The sequence below is a fragment of the Bos javanicus genome, chromosome 1 (genome assembly GCF_032452875.1).
Source record: "Bos javanicus breed banteng chromosome 1, ARS-OSU_banteng_1.0, whole genome shotgun sequence".
Taxonomy (NCBI): Eukaryota; Metazoa; Chordata; class Mammalia; order Artiodactyla; family Bovidae; genus Bos; species Bos javanicus.
Window position 1 is genome coordinate 3,482,282 of NC_083868.1, and position 14,157 is coordinate 3,496,438.

General features: G+C 49.9%; 1 protein-coding gene across 1 annotated transcript in view; it reads left to right on the forward strand.

Annotated features, from left to right (window-relative positions):
* URB1 (URB1 ribosome biogenesis homolog) overlaps positions 1–14,157 on the forward strand; it is a 77,390-nt gene that overhangs the window by 60,572 nt on the left and 2,661 nt on the right. Inside the window, exons 31-37 of the mRNA XM_061415089.1 lie at positions 5,415–5,575; positions 6,014–6,125; positions 7,953–8,059; positions 8,814–8,957; positions 10,058–10,167; positions 12,003–12,200; positions 13,658–13,899. Of these exons, the coding sequence (XP_061271073.1) occupies positions 5,415–5,575; positions 6,014–6,125; positions 7,953–8,059; positions 8,814–8,957; positions 10,058–10,167; positions 12,003–12,200; positions 13,658–13,899 (1,074 nt within the window). The remainder of the gene's footprint in view (positions 1–5,414; positions 5,576–6,013; positions 6,126–7,952; positions 8,060–8,813; positions 8,958–10,057; positions 10,168–12,002; positions 12,201–13,657; positions 13,900–14,157) is intronic.

Below are 14,157 nucleotides of genomic sequence, written 5' to 3' on the forward strand. Positions count from 1 at the left end.
TTTTTGGTGTGGTGGCCAGGCTTGAGAGCACCAGTCTCAGCGTTGCGTGTCAACCCTTTGCTGAAAATGGGAACCTGTCTCCTTAACCTTGCTGCTTCTCTCCTTTGAGTCCTTGGCTGAGAAGCAGGGCCAGCCTTTTGCCATGGCAGTGACAAATGCTCGCACAGCAAATGCTTGTCCTCAGGAGAACCAGGCCGAGCCCTTCAGTTGCTGTTTAACAGAACAGGGAGGCCCCTGTGCGGTTCTCTCTAGGGCCGTGGACAGGGCCTCGGTGGACCCTCCCTGGGACTCGCCTTCCTGGCCAGGCCGCCTCTAGGAGATGGTGTGAGAGGAGGTGTGAGGAGGCTGAGGCTCTGACAGCACCACTGCGCTGCCACTGGACCCCTTAAAACGTGGACTGCTTTGCATTTTAATCCTTGATAATTGTCCTGATTAAGCCAGGACAAATTTGTTGTCACCAGGGGAAATTGCTATTTTTGAGGTTCTTAAACAAAACGACTGGTATTTCTGTTTTTTGATCACCTTTATATTTTCAATTGTCAAGGGGCAGCTCTTTTCCATACGTTTTACAAAGCCAAGACTTCCAGAGGATAGCAGATCCCACAGAACATGAAATTGACTTTTCCTCATGGACATATGGAAAATCCTTTTGTCTTTAAAGTGTCCGTGATTACTGCTAAATACTAGCTATTTTTAGTGAGTATAATATTAAATGTTTAGAATGTTCTCTTTCCCAAACTTATTCTATTTATGTGTTTTTATTATGGATCAATAGGTATGTAGGTGTATCTTAAATATAACTCATCTTCCCCAAAATAGTATAATTTTATCCCTCAGTTTGATGCTTTGTAAAGCTTTTGTAAATTTTCCCCCCTCCCATCAGAAGTGGTCACTTGTTAGAAATGAGAAAAGTTAGTCTGTAAGCTGTTAGAGCAGAAGAGTCTTCTAATTATTCTTTTTCCTTTTACTTTTTTTTCCTTCCAGTTTTACTGAGATATAATTGACATCAGCACTGTATAAATTTAAGATATTCAGCATAGTGATTTGACTTAACACACATCATGAAATGATTACGGCAGTCAGTTGAGTGAGCATCCAACACCTCATATACAATAAAATTAAAGAAATATTTTAAAATGTTTTCCTTGTGCTGAGAACTCAGCATTTACTCTCTTACCCACTTTGCTATATAGCATACAATAGTGTTAATTAAATTTATTGTATTGTGCATTATATCCCTAGTACTTATTTATTATAGTTGGGAGTTTGTATACGTTTTGACTCCCTTCATCACTTTTCCCTCCTGTCCCTTGGCGTCTGGTAGCCACAAATCTGATCTCTTCTCCTCTGGGTTTGTTTGTTTGTTGTTTTTCAACTATAGTTGACCTACAGCATTATTAGTTCCTGGTGCATAACATAATGATTTGATGTTTCTATATGTTTCAAAATGATCGCTGCTCCATCCTGTTAGTTAAAATCTGCATCTTGAGATTAAAAGTGGTTTCTTGTAGACAGCAGACACTGGGTTTTGTTTCTTCATCTAGTCTGACCATGTTACTGTCATTCAGTCTCAGTCGTGTCTTTTAATTTTATGGCTGCAGTCACCATCCACAGTGATTTTGGGGCCCAAAAAAATAAAGTCTGTCACTGTTTCCTTTTTTTCCCCCCCATCTATTTGCCATGAACCATTGCTTTTTAATTGGAATGTAAATACCATTTAATGTTGATTATTGATCTGATTCCACTTCATTTACTGACTTTTAGCAGTAGTTTGTGTGCTTGTGAGTGTATGTACGTGTGTGTGTGTGTTGGTTGCTTTAAGGTTTATTATATACATATTCAATGTATTGTGGTTTACCCTCAAGTGCCATTATACCCCTTCATGGATAGTAGAAGCATCTTAGAATAGTATCTCTCTTTCCCCTCCTGGCTTTCATGCTTTAAGTATCATAAATTTTCCATCCATATGTTAAAGATCTCACAATATGTGGTTATTTTTGCTTCAAACTGTCAATTACCTTTTAAAGGGATTTAAATATTTTGTTTATCCCATAGTTATCATTTCGTGTTCTCTTCATTCTTTAATTTCCATATTCTATCATTTTCCTTCTTCCCAAAACACTTCTTTTGAGAATTCTTGAAGTTCATGGCTGTCGGTGATCCATTCTTTCAGCTTTTAAAACGTCTTAACTTCTGAAAGATTTTCATGGGGTATAAAGTTCTAGGTTGACAAGTTTTTTTCTTATGTATGTTAAAGATGTTGATGCCTTGATTCTAGATTGCATTGTTTCTAACAGGAAATCTGCTGCCATTCTTATCTTTGCTCCTGTCTATGTTTTGAGACTACCTCTAAGATTTTTTTAATCATTGTTTTCAAGCAATTTGATTATGATAAACTTGGGTATAATTTTATTTTATTTTATTTTTTGGACTGTTTTGGCCCTGTAGGTTTGTAGTTTTTCAAATTTGGAAGAGTTTTGGCCATTATTTCTTCATTTTCAGGGACTCCACTTCGACATGTATTAGCCTGCTTGAAATTGTCCCACAAATGCTCATGGTTTTAGAATTCTTTTTTCTCTCTGTGTTTCAGTCTGGTTAAATTCTGTTGTGTCTTCAAGTTCACAGATTTTTTTTTCTGCAGTGTCTAATCTTCTGATCAGCTTATCTAGTACATTTTTTTGTTTGTTTTGTTGAAGTATAGTTAATTTACAATGTTGTGTTAGCTTTAGGTATACAGCAAAATGATTCAGTTATACAACAATATATCTATTCTTTTCCCTTATAGGTTATTACAAAATATTGAGTATAGTTCTTTGGGCTATAAGGTAGGCCTTTTTTCCCTCATATAGTAATGCATGTATGTTAATTCCATACTCCTAATTTATTTCTCCTCCCTGGTCCTTTGGTAACCATAAAGAAGTTCTTTTTTTTTTTTTTTTTAAAGATTCCACATATAGGCAATATCATATGTTATTTCTCTCTCTCGGGCTTACTTTGGTTGGTATGATAATCTCTAAATTCATCTCCATGTTGCTGCAAGGGGCATTTTGTTCTTTTTTATGGCTGAGTAATATTCCGTTGTATAAATGCACCGCATCTTCTTTATGCGTTCCTCTGTGGATGGGCGTTCAGGTTGCTTCCACATCTTAGTTACTGTGAGTAGTGCTGCAGTGAACGTTAGGGTGCGTGTATCTTTTCCAATTACGGTTGTCTGCAGATACACGCCCAGGAGTGGGATTACCGAAGCATATGTTAGCTCTATTTTTAATTGTTTAAAGAAACCTCCATTCTGTTCTTCTTAGTGACTGCACCAGTTTACGCTGTCAACAATTCATCCAGTGCATTTTTCATTTCAGAAATTTAAAATTTATCTCGAGAAGCCTGACTAGGATTTTCTTATCTTCCATGTCTCTACTTAACACACCCAGTCTTTCCTCTAGCTTCTTTTCATTTATTTGTATATTTTTAGCTGTGCTGGGTCTTCATGGCTGCACGGCCTTTTCTCTAGTTGTGGCGTGCAGGCTCAGTTGCTGTAGTTCCCGGGCTCTAGAGCACAGGCTCATTAGTTGTGGCCCACGGACTTAGTTGCTCCAAGGCAAGTGGGATTTTCCCAGACCAGGGATTGAACCTGCATCTCCCAGGCAGATTCTTTACCACTGAACCACCAGGGAAGTCCATCCTCTGGTTTCCTGAGCATGTAGAATTCAGTGCTGCTAACTTTATAAATGTCTTTGTCTACTAATTCTGTTATCTGTGTCATTTACAAGTCATTTCCAAATAGTAAGTTTTTCTCTTCACAATGGGCCATGTTCCTGCTTGTTTGACTGTCTGGCAGTTTTTACTGGAAGCCAGACATTGTGAGTTTTACCTCCTTTGGGGCTGGGTATTTTGGTATTCTTGTGAAATGTTGTTCAGCTTTATTCTAGTACACATTGAAGTTTCTTAGAAATGGTTTGATCCTTTCCAGTGTTGCTTATAAGCTCTGTTAGTTGGGACCAGAGCAACATTTAGTCTGGAAGGACCTTTGCCGCACAAGTGAGGTGACATGCCCTGAGCCTGCTACCTTGTCCCTGGGTGCTGCAGGGACTTGGCCCTGGCTGGTGGGAGCCTGGGGTTGTCTCTGCTGAGCCCTCTGGGTGGTTCTTTCCCAGCCTGGGGTGGCTTGCTCACATGCGCTTGCCGACGGGCATCCTCTCGGTGGAGCACTCTTCTCTCGGGCTCGGCCTCGTGCACTCCGGCCACTTGGCCTCCCAGGCACCCCCCCCCACCCCCCGCTCTGTGCCCTCAACTCAGAGCTGCCTGGGCTCTGCCTCGGTTTGCCCCACTGTGCATGGCCTGGGAACTCTCCAGGTGTGAGCTGCAGCGATCGGAGGGGCACCTGGTCTCCTGTCTTCAGGGATCACCGTCCTCTGTTGCTCCACGTGCAGTGTCTTGAAAATCCTTAGTTCGTGCCTTCAGTTGTTTTTTCAGTTGGACAGATGAGTCTCTTTCCTGTGTCTCTCCTGGCTAGAAGTGGAAATGCTGGTCCTTCTGCGATACAGTGTGAGAGCTGAGAAAGGGGAGGGGACCCGCGCGTAAGCGGCTTCCAGGATCTCTTGCTGCTTCTGAGGAGGAAGAGAGCTTGCGTGATGCACGGGTCCCCTTGCCTGGCGTGACTCAGCCCCTCTCAGCCCTGTCACCCCAAGGCAGGGACTGTAGGCACACCCACAGGTCCTCCACCTTGTGGTCCCTACACTTTTGGACAGCCACTCGTTTGGGGACCGTTATGTGTCTATATAGCTGTTTGGACTAAGAAGAAGTAGCTATTATCATTCTTCTTCTTGATTTATTTTTAGCTTTTTTTTTTGTTTGAACTGCGGACATTATCTTTTTAAGTCTTAAACTTTGGGGAGAGACGAGAAAAGAAAAAAGAGTTTGACTTGTAGAAAATATTATCAGTGGTGTATATATATATATATTTTTTGGTTTATCTTTTATTGATGGTACATTCCAAGATCACTCATCCGACTGACTACGCTGGCTTTTCCTGCTGAGTCCCTTCCCCCTAACCTCAGGCTTCTTCATGCTGGGACCTCAGTGGTGGGTCCTGATGTCACTTCCGACACCTCTGAACATCTCTGATGTTCTCCGACTCCTCGGGTATTTGTGAGAAGTGATGAAGGAGTCCTCGTTGGGATTTACAAGTGTCTCAGAGACTGAAGGCGTGTGATTGCTGCTGCAGGAGGGGACAGTCTTTTAGACAGCCGCAGCAGAACCTAAGGGAGCAGGAGGGGGGCTTGCATGTCTGTGTCCGGCACGCACACACGTTGCTGATGATGGTAAACTGCAAAAGGAAATGGAACTCCGTGTTGCACGCGTGTCATGGAATCATTGTGTGTGTGTGTGTAGTTAACACTGTGTTTTATCTCCCTCAGAATTTGTGGTGGATTGTAGAAAATTCGTGGATTCAAATGCTCTGGGCCTGACTGTCGCGGCCCTCAGCAGCTACGACCCACAGATGCGCGCCGCAGCCTATGCGGTGCTGGCGGCCTACTACTCACACCTGGAGGGGGCGCGCTTCCGGGAGCAGCCCCAGGTAAGCAAGGCTGAGGGGGCCTGGTGGGAAGATTTCCTGAAGAATTCAGAGGCGTTGCCCAGAGACTCTGATACAGAACCAAAGTCTTGTCTCCTCCTAGCGGGGCAGGGGGTGGTGCCAGAGGTCATCTTGGGTCCTCAGTCCTGGGTGGTAGAGAGAGGTCTCCCCTTACAAGAACTCTTCCTGTGTCATGGAGGGCAGAGCAGTTCTCGTTTCTGTCGACTTGTTCCTTGATCTGAACTCAGGCTACAGCAGCTGTCACCCAGGACACACAGAGCCTCAGAAGCCGTGCCCTGAGGTGGTGGTGGGGGGTGTGAGCCCCTGGATGTGAGGAGTGGGCCACCCTGCAAAGCCATGGATTAGGCTGCCCGAGACAAGGCTGGTCACAGCTGTTCTGCAAATTTTCCCCCCGACCCCGCCCTTTTTCCTGCTTTTAAGGTACTGTACCTGTTGGACGTGGTCAGGAATGGGATCCGAACCAAGAACATGAGACTCACCTTCACCCTGACTCTCTTCATTGCCAAGGCAGCCTTGCAGATTTTGAAACCAGGTACCACTGCTAGAATCTGGTCGGGGTGAGGTGGAAATTCTGAGGCTGAGTGAGCCCATTTGGTTGCGTTAATCCCACTGGCATAACCGGTCCACTGCACGTGTGTGAGGGGCACAAGTGCAAGGTGCAGGAGAGTGTGTGTGAATGTGAAGGGGGACGAGTGTGTGTTCCTATCTGCCTGCAGGCGTGTAAAGCTGCAGTAAAGGCAGATCACAGCTCCACCAGAGGGCCTGCTGAGGGAGTCACAGATGTGCATGCGCGCTTGGAGGGGGCCTGATGCAGAGGCCCCATCGGTGCTGGCAGCCACGCTCCAAGCTCTGGGGTCAGCGTCAGCACAGCTCACTGGCGCGATGACAAGCGGCTTGTGGGTCCCTGTGCCCGTGTCACCAGGGCGCAGAACATGGCTCCGCTTGGTCCTCACAGCCGCCCAGTGTCGGGGTGGTCTGAGCACGAGTCAGTCTATCATGGGACCTTTTCTTTTTGTCACTAGTGAAAAGTTACAGAATGTTGATGCCGTTAGGGACCACAGGGCTCTGCGGGTAATGTGGTTGTTTTCAGACAAGGAGACAGCCTTCCAGCCGAAGGTTAACCCCAAGGTTATGTCGCTTCAGTCATGTCTGTCCCTTTGTGACCCTATGGACTATAGCCCACCAGGCTCCTCTGTCCATGGGATTCTCCAGGCAAGAATACTAGAGTGGGTTGCCATTTCCTCCTCCAGGGCATCTTCCTGACCCAGGGATCGAACCTGCATCTCTTAGGTCTCCTGCATCTCTTTACCACTAGTGCCACCTGGGATCCCAAATAGTTTGTCCAAGGCCCAGCAATTAGTCTGCAGTCAAGTTGCTGTTGGAATTCAGATCAGATTTTCATCTGCTCCTGTATCATTTTTATTACATGTTTTTTTTTTTTAGCCTTAGAAATTATGGGAGGGAAGAAGGTAATTAGCCATTTAGACTCTAAAGAAACAGGCTCTTCAGAGAAAATATCCTAGCTGAGGTCATGAGGGATAGTCTTGGCCTCCCATCCAGTCTGTGCCCCCGCAGTGAGCTGTCCCACATCAGACCTCATGTCAGTGCAGGGGCTCAGGGCAGCGGTCTTGGATGGGCTGTGAGGCTGCAGGTGCTTTGGATAAATGGGAGATGACGCTCCAAGGGTGAGACCAGGGGAGGAGGTCTCAGCCCTATTGCATCCCAGACCAAGTGACCCAGGGCAGGTCTGAGTCCCCTTTGCTGTGGAAGCTCCCTCAGTGGGAGGCCGATGAGCTGGTATTCGCCCTGTGCTGTCTTCCATGTGGCAGCCCGCACTCTGCCCACCAGCTGATTGGAGCTTAGGCTGATGCCTCGGAGGGAGTAGTATCAGCAAAGGACTGGACATCCCCAAGTGGTTCCTGAGCCGTGAGAGAAGCCCTTATGCTGTGTAGACCTAACGTGTCTTACTGCATTTTAATTCTTGAGAACTGATCACCTGGATTAGAATTAGAAAGCCCCGTGGGGGCAGGGATTTCTGTCTGACCCTCCCCCCCAGGACCCCGCTCCCCAACTCCACCTGGTCATGGGGTGTCCTTTTGGCGCCATCCTGAGTGACAGTCAGGCTTCCCTGGTGGCTCAGACGGTAAAGCATCTGTCTGCAGTGCAGGAGACCTGGGTTTGATCCCTGGGTCGGAAGGATCCCCTGGAGAAGGAAATGGTGACCCACTCCAGTACTCTTGCCTGGAAGATCCCATGGATGGAGGAGCCTGGTAGGCTACAGTCCATGGGGTCGCAAAGAGTCAGACACGACCGAGCGACTTCACTTTCCCTTTGAGTGACAGTCTGCTTGTGTTCACAGAGGAGCATATGTACATGAAGATCAACAAGTTCCTGCTGTCCCACGAGTACCTGAACATGAGCAAAGTTCCAGGCTTCTACCAGTTCTTCTACAGCTCGGACTTCGAGGTAGTGCCCTGCCCTGAGGTCCACGGGGCCCCCAGTCTCCTAAGTGGGATGCTCAGCCACCGCGCCAACTCGTCCCTGCAAAGACTTGTCGGCTACAGAGCATATAGGCTGGGGTGGAGGGTTGGGGGCAGGCGGACCTGCCTGTGAAAACGCTTTCCAGTCCATACCGTGATTCTCGGGTGACTTCTCAGACCTCACAGACTCCAGAGGCCTTGAGTCACAGCCTCCTCACGGTTATTTTCTGGGTGAATCACAGGATTGATTATTGATGTGCTTTTATGGAACATATGAGCACAGTTGAGGTCTTCCCTGTAGCTCAAATGGTACAGAGTTCTCCTGCAATGCAGGAGACCAGGGTTCGATCCCTGGGTCAGGAAGATTCCCCTGGAGAAGGGAATGGCAATCCACTCCAGTATTCTTGCCTCGAAAATCCCATGGACAGAGGACACTGGGGGGCTACAGTCTGTGGGGTCGCAAAGAGTCGGACACGACTGAGCAACTAACACTACACTGAGCACAGTTGAGTATGTAAGTCTGACCTGGTCCTTTATTCCTGACTCAGAGAAATGGAAGCAGAGAGGAGAGAGGGAGGGTTTTTAATAACAGACCCAGAAACGGAGGGTCGGGGGCTGCCATGCTGCAGTCTTCACCACCCCTTGAAAATAGTGGTGCTGGAAGAGTTTTCAGGAAAAAAAAAAAAAAAAAAGAGCCTTCACATGTTTAACGACTGTCTCTTGTTTGCGGGACTTTACAGCAGAAGACAGAGCGGGAGTGGGTGTTGGGGCTCCTTCGCCAGGGAATGCGGGACAAGCACTGCTTTGAGCTGTGTGCCAGGCGGGGCGTCCTCCACATCGTCCTGTCCTTCTTCAGCAGCCCGCTGTGCGACGAGGCGGCCCAGGTAGGTGCCCCCAGGGCCTGAGGGCTGGGGGGGCCTTCACTCGGGGTTCCACCACCTGCAAGTCCCGCCCCGTGGACCCTCACCTGACCACCTGCTTCAACATTAGCTTCCCGGCCCTCACCTGGGCCCAGGGCCATCTGGGAGGGAGGCGGGTGGTGAGAAACCAGGAGGCTCTGGGCAGCCGAGAGCTCACGACTGAGGCGCTTCCAGACACGCGCAAGCCACCAGCATGTCACGTAACACAGAGAAACTGCAGGTCATCAGACCTTGGCTGGGAAAGGAGCCGGGCTTTGAAACCTCCTGCCTCACAGCTGACAGGGAGTCTGCACGAGTTCTGTCCCTGGAGCAAGAAATCTTGTGGAGTGAGACGTTAACTAGGAAAGGCATATGGGGTTTTGATGAGTTTCTAGCCTGATCAGTGTCTGTCTCTGGCATCACCTAAAATATGGGTAAAGAGGAATGAGTCTGCATAAGTGGAATTTGAGTACGGTAGATTTCTACTTTTTATGGCATGTGAGAACTCTAAGGCACCCAGTTAGGGACTTCCGTGGTGCTCCAGTGGTTAGGACTCCGTGCTTCCACTGCAGGGGGCACAGGTTCAATCCCTGGTTGAGGAACTAAGATTCCCATATGCTGTGTGGTTTGCCAAAAAAAAGTATGTGTGTGTGTTGGGGGGGGGAGCACCCCGTTAACAGTTCCAGCGGCAGTCGCATCTCTCTGTCCTCTCCACGTGGTAAAACAGAAGCGATGAAATGAGCCGCCAGCAGTTCATGGCTGGACTGGCAATGAGTCTTCACTGTCCCACTCAGGCTGCCAGGATGCGGGGCCGTGTGGTTTGCATGCCACGTCTCCCCTTGTGATGGATTAGCGGGTGGGTGTCCCTGGGCTGACACTCTCCCTGTGGCCATCTGTGTCCTCTGGCTGTTACGGTGGGGCGGGTGGTCCCCCACGGCCACCATTCCCGCACACCTGGCAGATGTCACGTGCAGCGACCGCCTGTGGAGTGGGGACACATCGTTCTGCTTTTAAGGCCTTCCCTGGTTCAGGTAACTCAGGTTATTCCCATGGAAGACCAATGACTTTTTGCTTGGGGTTGACAGAACTGGATTCTGGAGATTCTGCAGAATGCCGCCCGGAATGCCAGGTCTGCCTATGAGATGCTGCGGGACTACAGCCTCCTGACGTGGGTCCTAAACATCCTGGAAAGCAAGTAAGCACCTTATGTCCTGGGAAGAGGGGTTGGGCAGGGGTAGGGGGGAGGAGCGCATGCGCACTGGGCATGGGGCTGGGGGGAGGGCGCACATGCGTGCTGGGCGTTGGGGAGAGCACGCGTGCTTGCTGGGTGTGGGCGTGGGGAAGCGCATGCGCACTGGACATCCGGGCGAGGAGGGAGCACGTGCATGCATGGTGGGCGTGGGGTGGGGTGGCGTGGGGCATGGGACTGCGTGTTATCTGGGCATGGGTGGGTATAGGCAGAACGCATGCATGCATGCTGGGCATCAGGCAGAGGGGCGTGGGATGAGACCATGAGATCATGGCAGCTCCTGCAGCTCCAGTGTCCGCTGGGAGATTCCAGGAGAATCCGCGTTCCCCAAAACAGCGTCCTCTACACCACCTTTCTGTCTCTCCTGCGCGGCCCAGGCTGCTCTCTGGGAGTGGGGTTCTCTCCGAAGTTTCGAGGCCGCTGCCCTCCCTGAGGCAGAAATGGGGAGCCTTGGGTTTCGGGAGCGATCGCTCATGCAGTGATGTGGGTTCGGCACTCCACTCCCACCCAGGGTCGAGGTGCCCTGCTAAGGGTCGTACCGGAGCCGCATCAAGGGCTGGCGTGGCTATCTTGTCTTGTGACGGGGGCTGCTGTCACTAGGTAGCTCAAATGACACGGATTTGTTTTCTCACCTCCGAGGGCCGACGTGGTCGGCCTTGGTGAGAGCCCTCTTCCCGGTGTCTGCACTGCCAACTGTGTCCTGGCAGGGAGAGAGAAGGAGAGCGCTCTGGTCTCTTCCGCTTCTTGACAGACAGTGACAGTGAAAGTCGCTGAGTCGTGTCCGACTCTTTGCGACCCCATGGACTATACAATCAATGGAATTCTCCAGGCCAGAATACTGGAGTGGGTAGCCTTTCCCTTTTCCAGAGGGTCTTCCCAACCCAGGGATAGAACTCAGGTCTCCTGCATCGCAGGCGAATTCTTTACCAGCTGAGCCACAAGCTTCTTACAGGGTGCTAATCCAGTCATGGGGCTCCATTCTCAGGACCTCATCTAAACCTAATGACCTCCCAAAGGCCCCACCTCCAAATACAGTCACAGCGGTGGTTGGGGCTTCTACCTGTGAATGGTGGGGTGGGGAGGAAGGGCACACAGTTCAGTCCATAACGTGATCTGTTTTGATTCCTAACAGTCTCCTGCCTCTGAGGCTGTGTGAAAAGATGAAGACTCTTGTCTCGCAGACAGACCCTCAGTGGCAGGAATCTTTCCTTCAGACAACTGTCTGTGATAATAATTCTGGGAATATCCAGCCTCTTTGCCCCCCTGTCTTTTTTTTCTTTCTTTCTTCTTTTGTGCATTTTTTTAAAGAATTTAAAATTTTTTCTCCTAAAGAAAGTAGTATCTTCTCTCCAAAGGCTGCACTGGCTGATTGTCTGCTCCTGGCTGTTACCTCTGTGCTTCAGAGTGGGTTGTTCTCATGGGCAGGGAGGCTCTCCCTTCCGTGCCACAGAGGCTCTGGAGTATCTCTTAGATGGGACTGGGGAGAAAGGAGGGTTGGTGAGAAAGTTTCTTTCACCAGAAAGTTTCTGGTGAGAAAGGAGGGTTGCGCCCTGGGATGGAGCTGCTTTTGTAGCAGACACCCTGTCTTGCCTTAGGTGCTATGCCTGTCCGGGACTGCAGTGGCTGAGTGAGCGCATAAAAGGGTTGGAGGCTGGGGAAGAAGCCAGCCCCTTGGGGTGGCCACCACCATCACCGTCTCCTCCCTGGTTCCCGCCCACCCCTCCAGGAGATGGGAGGAGAGGGTGTGACAGAGAGCTGACTCTCCCCATATTTGGCTTCAGGTTTCTGGAGACCGAGCTGCTTTCCAACCTCATCTCCCTGCTGCACACACTGTGGGTGACCACGCTGGGCAACAGAGAAGTGGAGGCCGGGGCACAGCCTCCCTGCAAGCCTGGCTCCCAGGAGCCCCCGAAGCTGCTGGCCCTGCACCTGGTGGACGAGTTCCTCTACATTCTCCTTGTGCTCACGAAGCACCTGAGGTGAGCCCCTCCCCTGGGTCCCGGCTCCACAGGTGGGCTCTGGGCCAGGCCTGTGGTCCTTGTGGTGACCTCAGGACACCATTTCCGCTGCTCCTCTTTAACAGTTAGACTTTCGAGGTTCCTTTCCAGACCAGGAGAACTTAACACACTCAGAAAACCTGCAGCCTGTCACGCCAGATCATTTTTAGCAGGCAAACCATCTACTTGGATATTTGGATTCAAACACTCAAAATGATGTTTTGTAGAAAGAACATGTTTTCCGTGATTTTAAACCTAAGAAAGTTAAGCTGTTCCCAGACTCACCTCCACCTGTATTAGCCTGCACAGGCTCCCTTTCAGCCATGAATTTCCTGGAAAATTTCATTGTTTTCCCCTTGGAATTACACACTTGGTTTCCTCAGGAGAACTCAGCGCTTGTCAGATTCTACTGTGTTAGAGAAAATACACCATGTCTTCATACTTCTGATGTGGGAACAGAGGTGTGCTGATTGGAACTAGACAATGGATAGCAAATGGATTGTCATCTCAGAGTGAAAACCTTGATAAAGAATAGGGCATTTCATTTTCTGTTGTTCTGAAATCAGCTATTGAATCCACGCTGGGTAGCCATGTTTCTTATTTTCAGTTCAGTTCAGTCCCTCAGTCGTGTCCAACTCTTTGTGACCGCATGGACTGCAGCACGCCAGGCTTCCCTCTCCCATCACCAACTCCCAGAGTTTACTCAAACTCATATCTGTTGAGTCAGTGATGCCATCCAACCATCTTATCCTCTGTCATCCCCTTCTCCTGCCTTCAGTTTTTCACAGCATCAGGGTCTTTATTTTACAGTTGTCCAAAGACGCATGGCAGCCTACTCCAGCATTCTTGCCTGGGAAATTCCATGGACACAGGAGCCGGGCAGGCTACAGTCCATGGGGGTCACAAAGAATCGGACACGACCTTGCAACCAAACCACCACCAAAGACACATTGGTCTCTGAAAACTGGTTGTAATTCAGAATAACAACTGTATCAATAAATGTGAAAACGGTTAGAGCAGACAGTTTGGAATTTTAAATTCCTTAGAACTTGGAGGAATATATATCCTTCCACTGCCCTCCGTTAGGTTTGGCCATGAGTGTTGCTATCCCAGAGCTTTTCTTGGCCTTTAGTTCCTGAATTGGAGAGGATCCAGTGGTCCTGGAGTTGTTAGCAGGGCAGCTGGCACCCTGACCCTCTCCCAGTTTCCAGAGAACTTTCTGTGCCTCCAGGGTGGAGGTCGGACCCTGGTCCCCTGTCCTCCTCCCCTGGGGAGGTGCTGGGCTCCATGCCCTGGTCTGTTGGAAAGGGCTGCCTGAGCTGTGGGTGGGCCGTCGGCACCTCAAGTCTGTGGCTTGTCTGCTGCCCGGCCACCGAGGTCCTGGGCTGCAGACAACAAGGCGGCCTCGCCCAGCCTGGGATTGTGGACTCCCCCCACAGGCCCACCTTGGCCTCCGCCCAGCTGACCGGCTTCTTCGGGGCACTCGACTCGGTCCTGAGGTACCGGGCCACCGTGCTGCAGGCCTTCAAGGACATGAACCGTCTGACCATGAACGCCACGGTGCTGTCCACCCGGGATGTCCTTGTGCTCCTGCACAAGTGGAGCCTCATCGAGAGAGACGTCCGGCTCCAGGAGGACCTGAGGGCTGCCACGGAAAAGTGCCAAGTCCGGGAGCTGCTGAGTGAGTGTCCGCTGCGTGGTTCTGTCTCATCTCTCACTCCCCAGGCATGCTTGCTGCCCTCCCCACCCCCCCAGAGCAGCTGGCGTCTCCCCCCCACCTCTGAGCAGCATGTCCACAGCTGCCAAGGCTTAGAGACAGGGTCTGTGTGTCTTCATAGCACTCAAGGGAGATGGGGCCCCAGCTCCCGCCCCCCTGTGCTCAGCTGTTACAATAGCGGTGATGACGGTCACAGGGAAACACTGACCCTGCCCGAGCTCC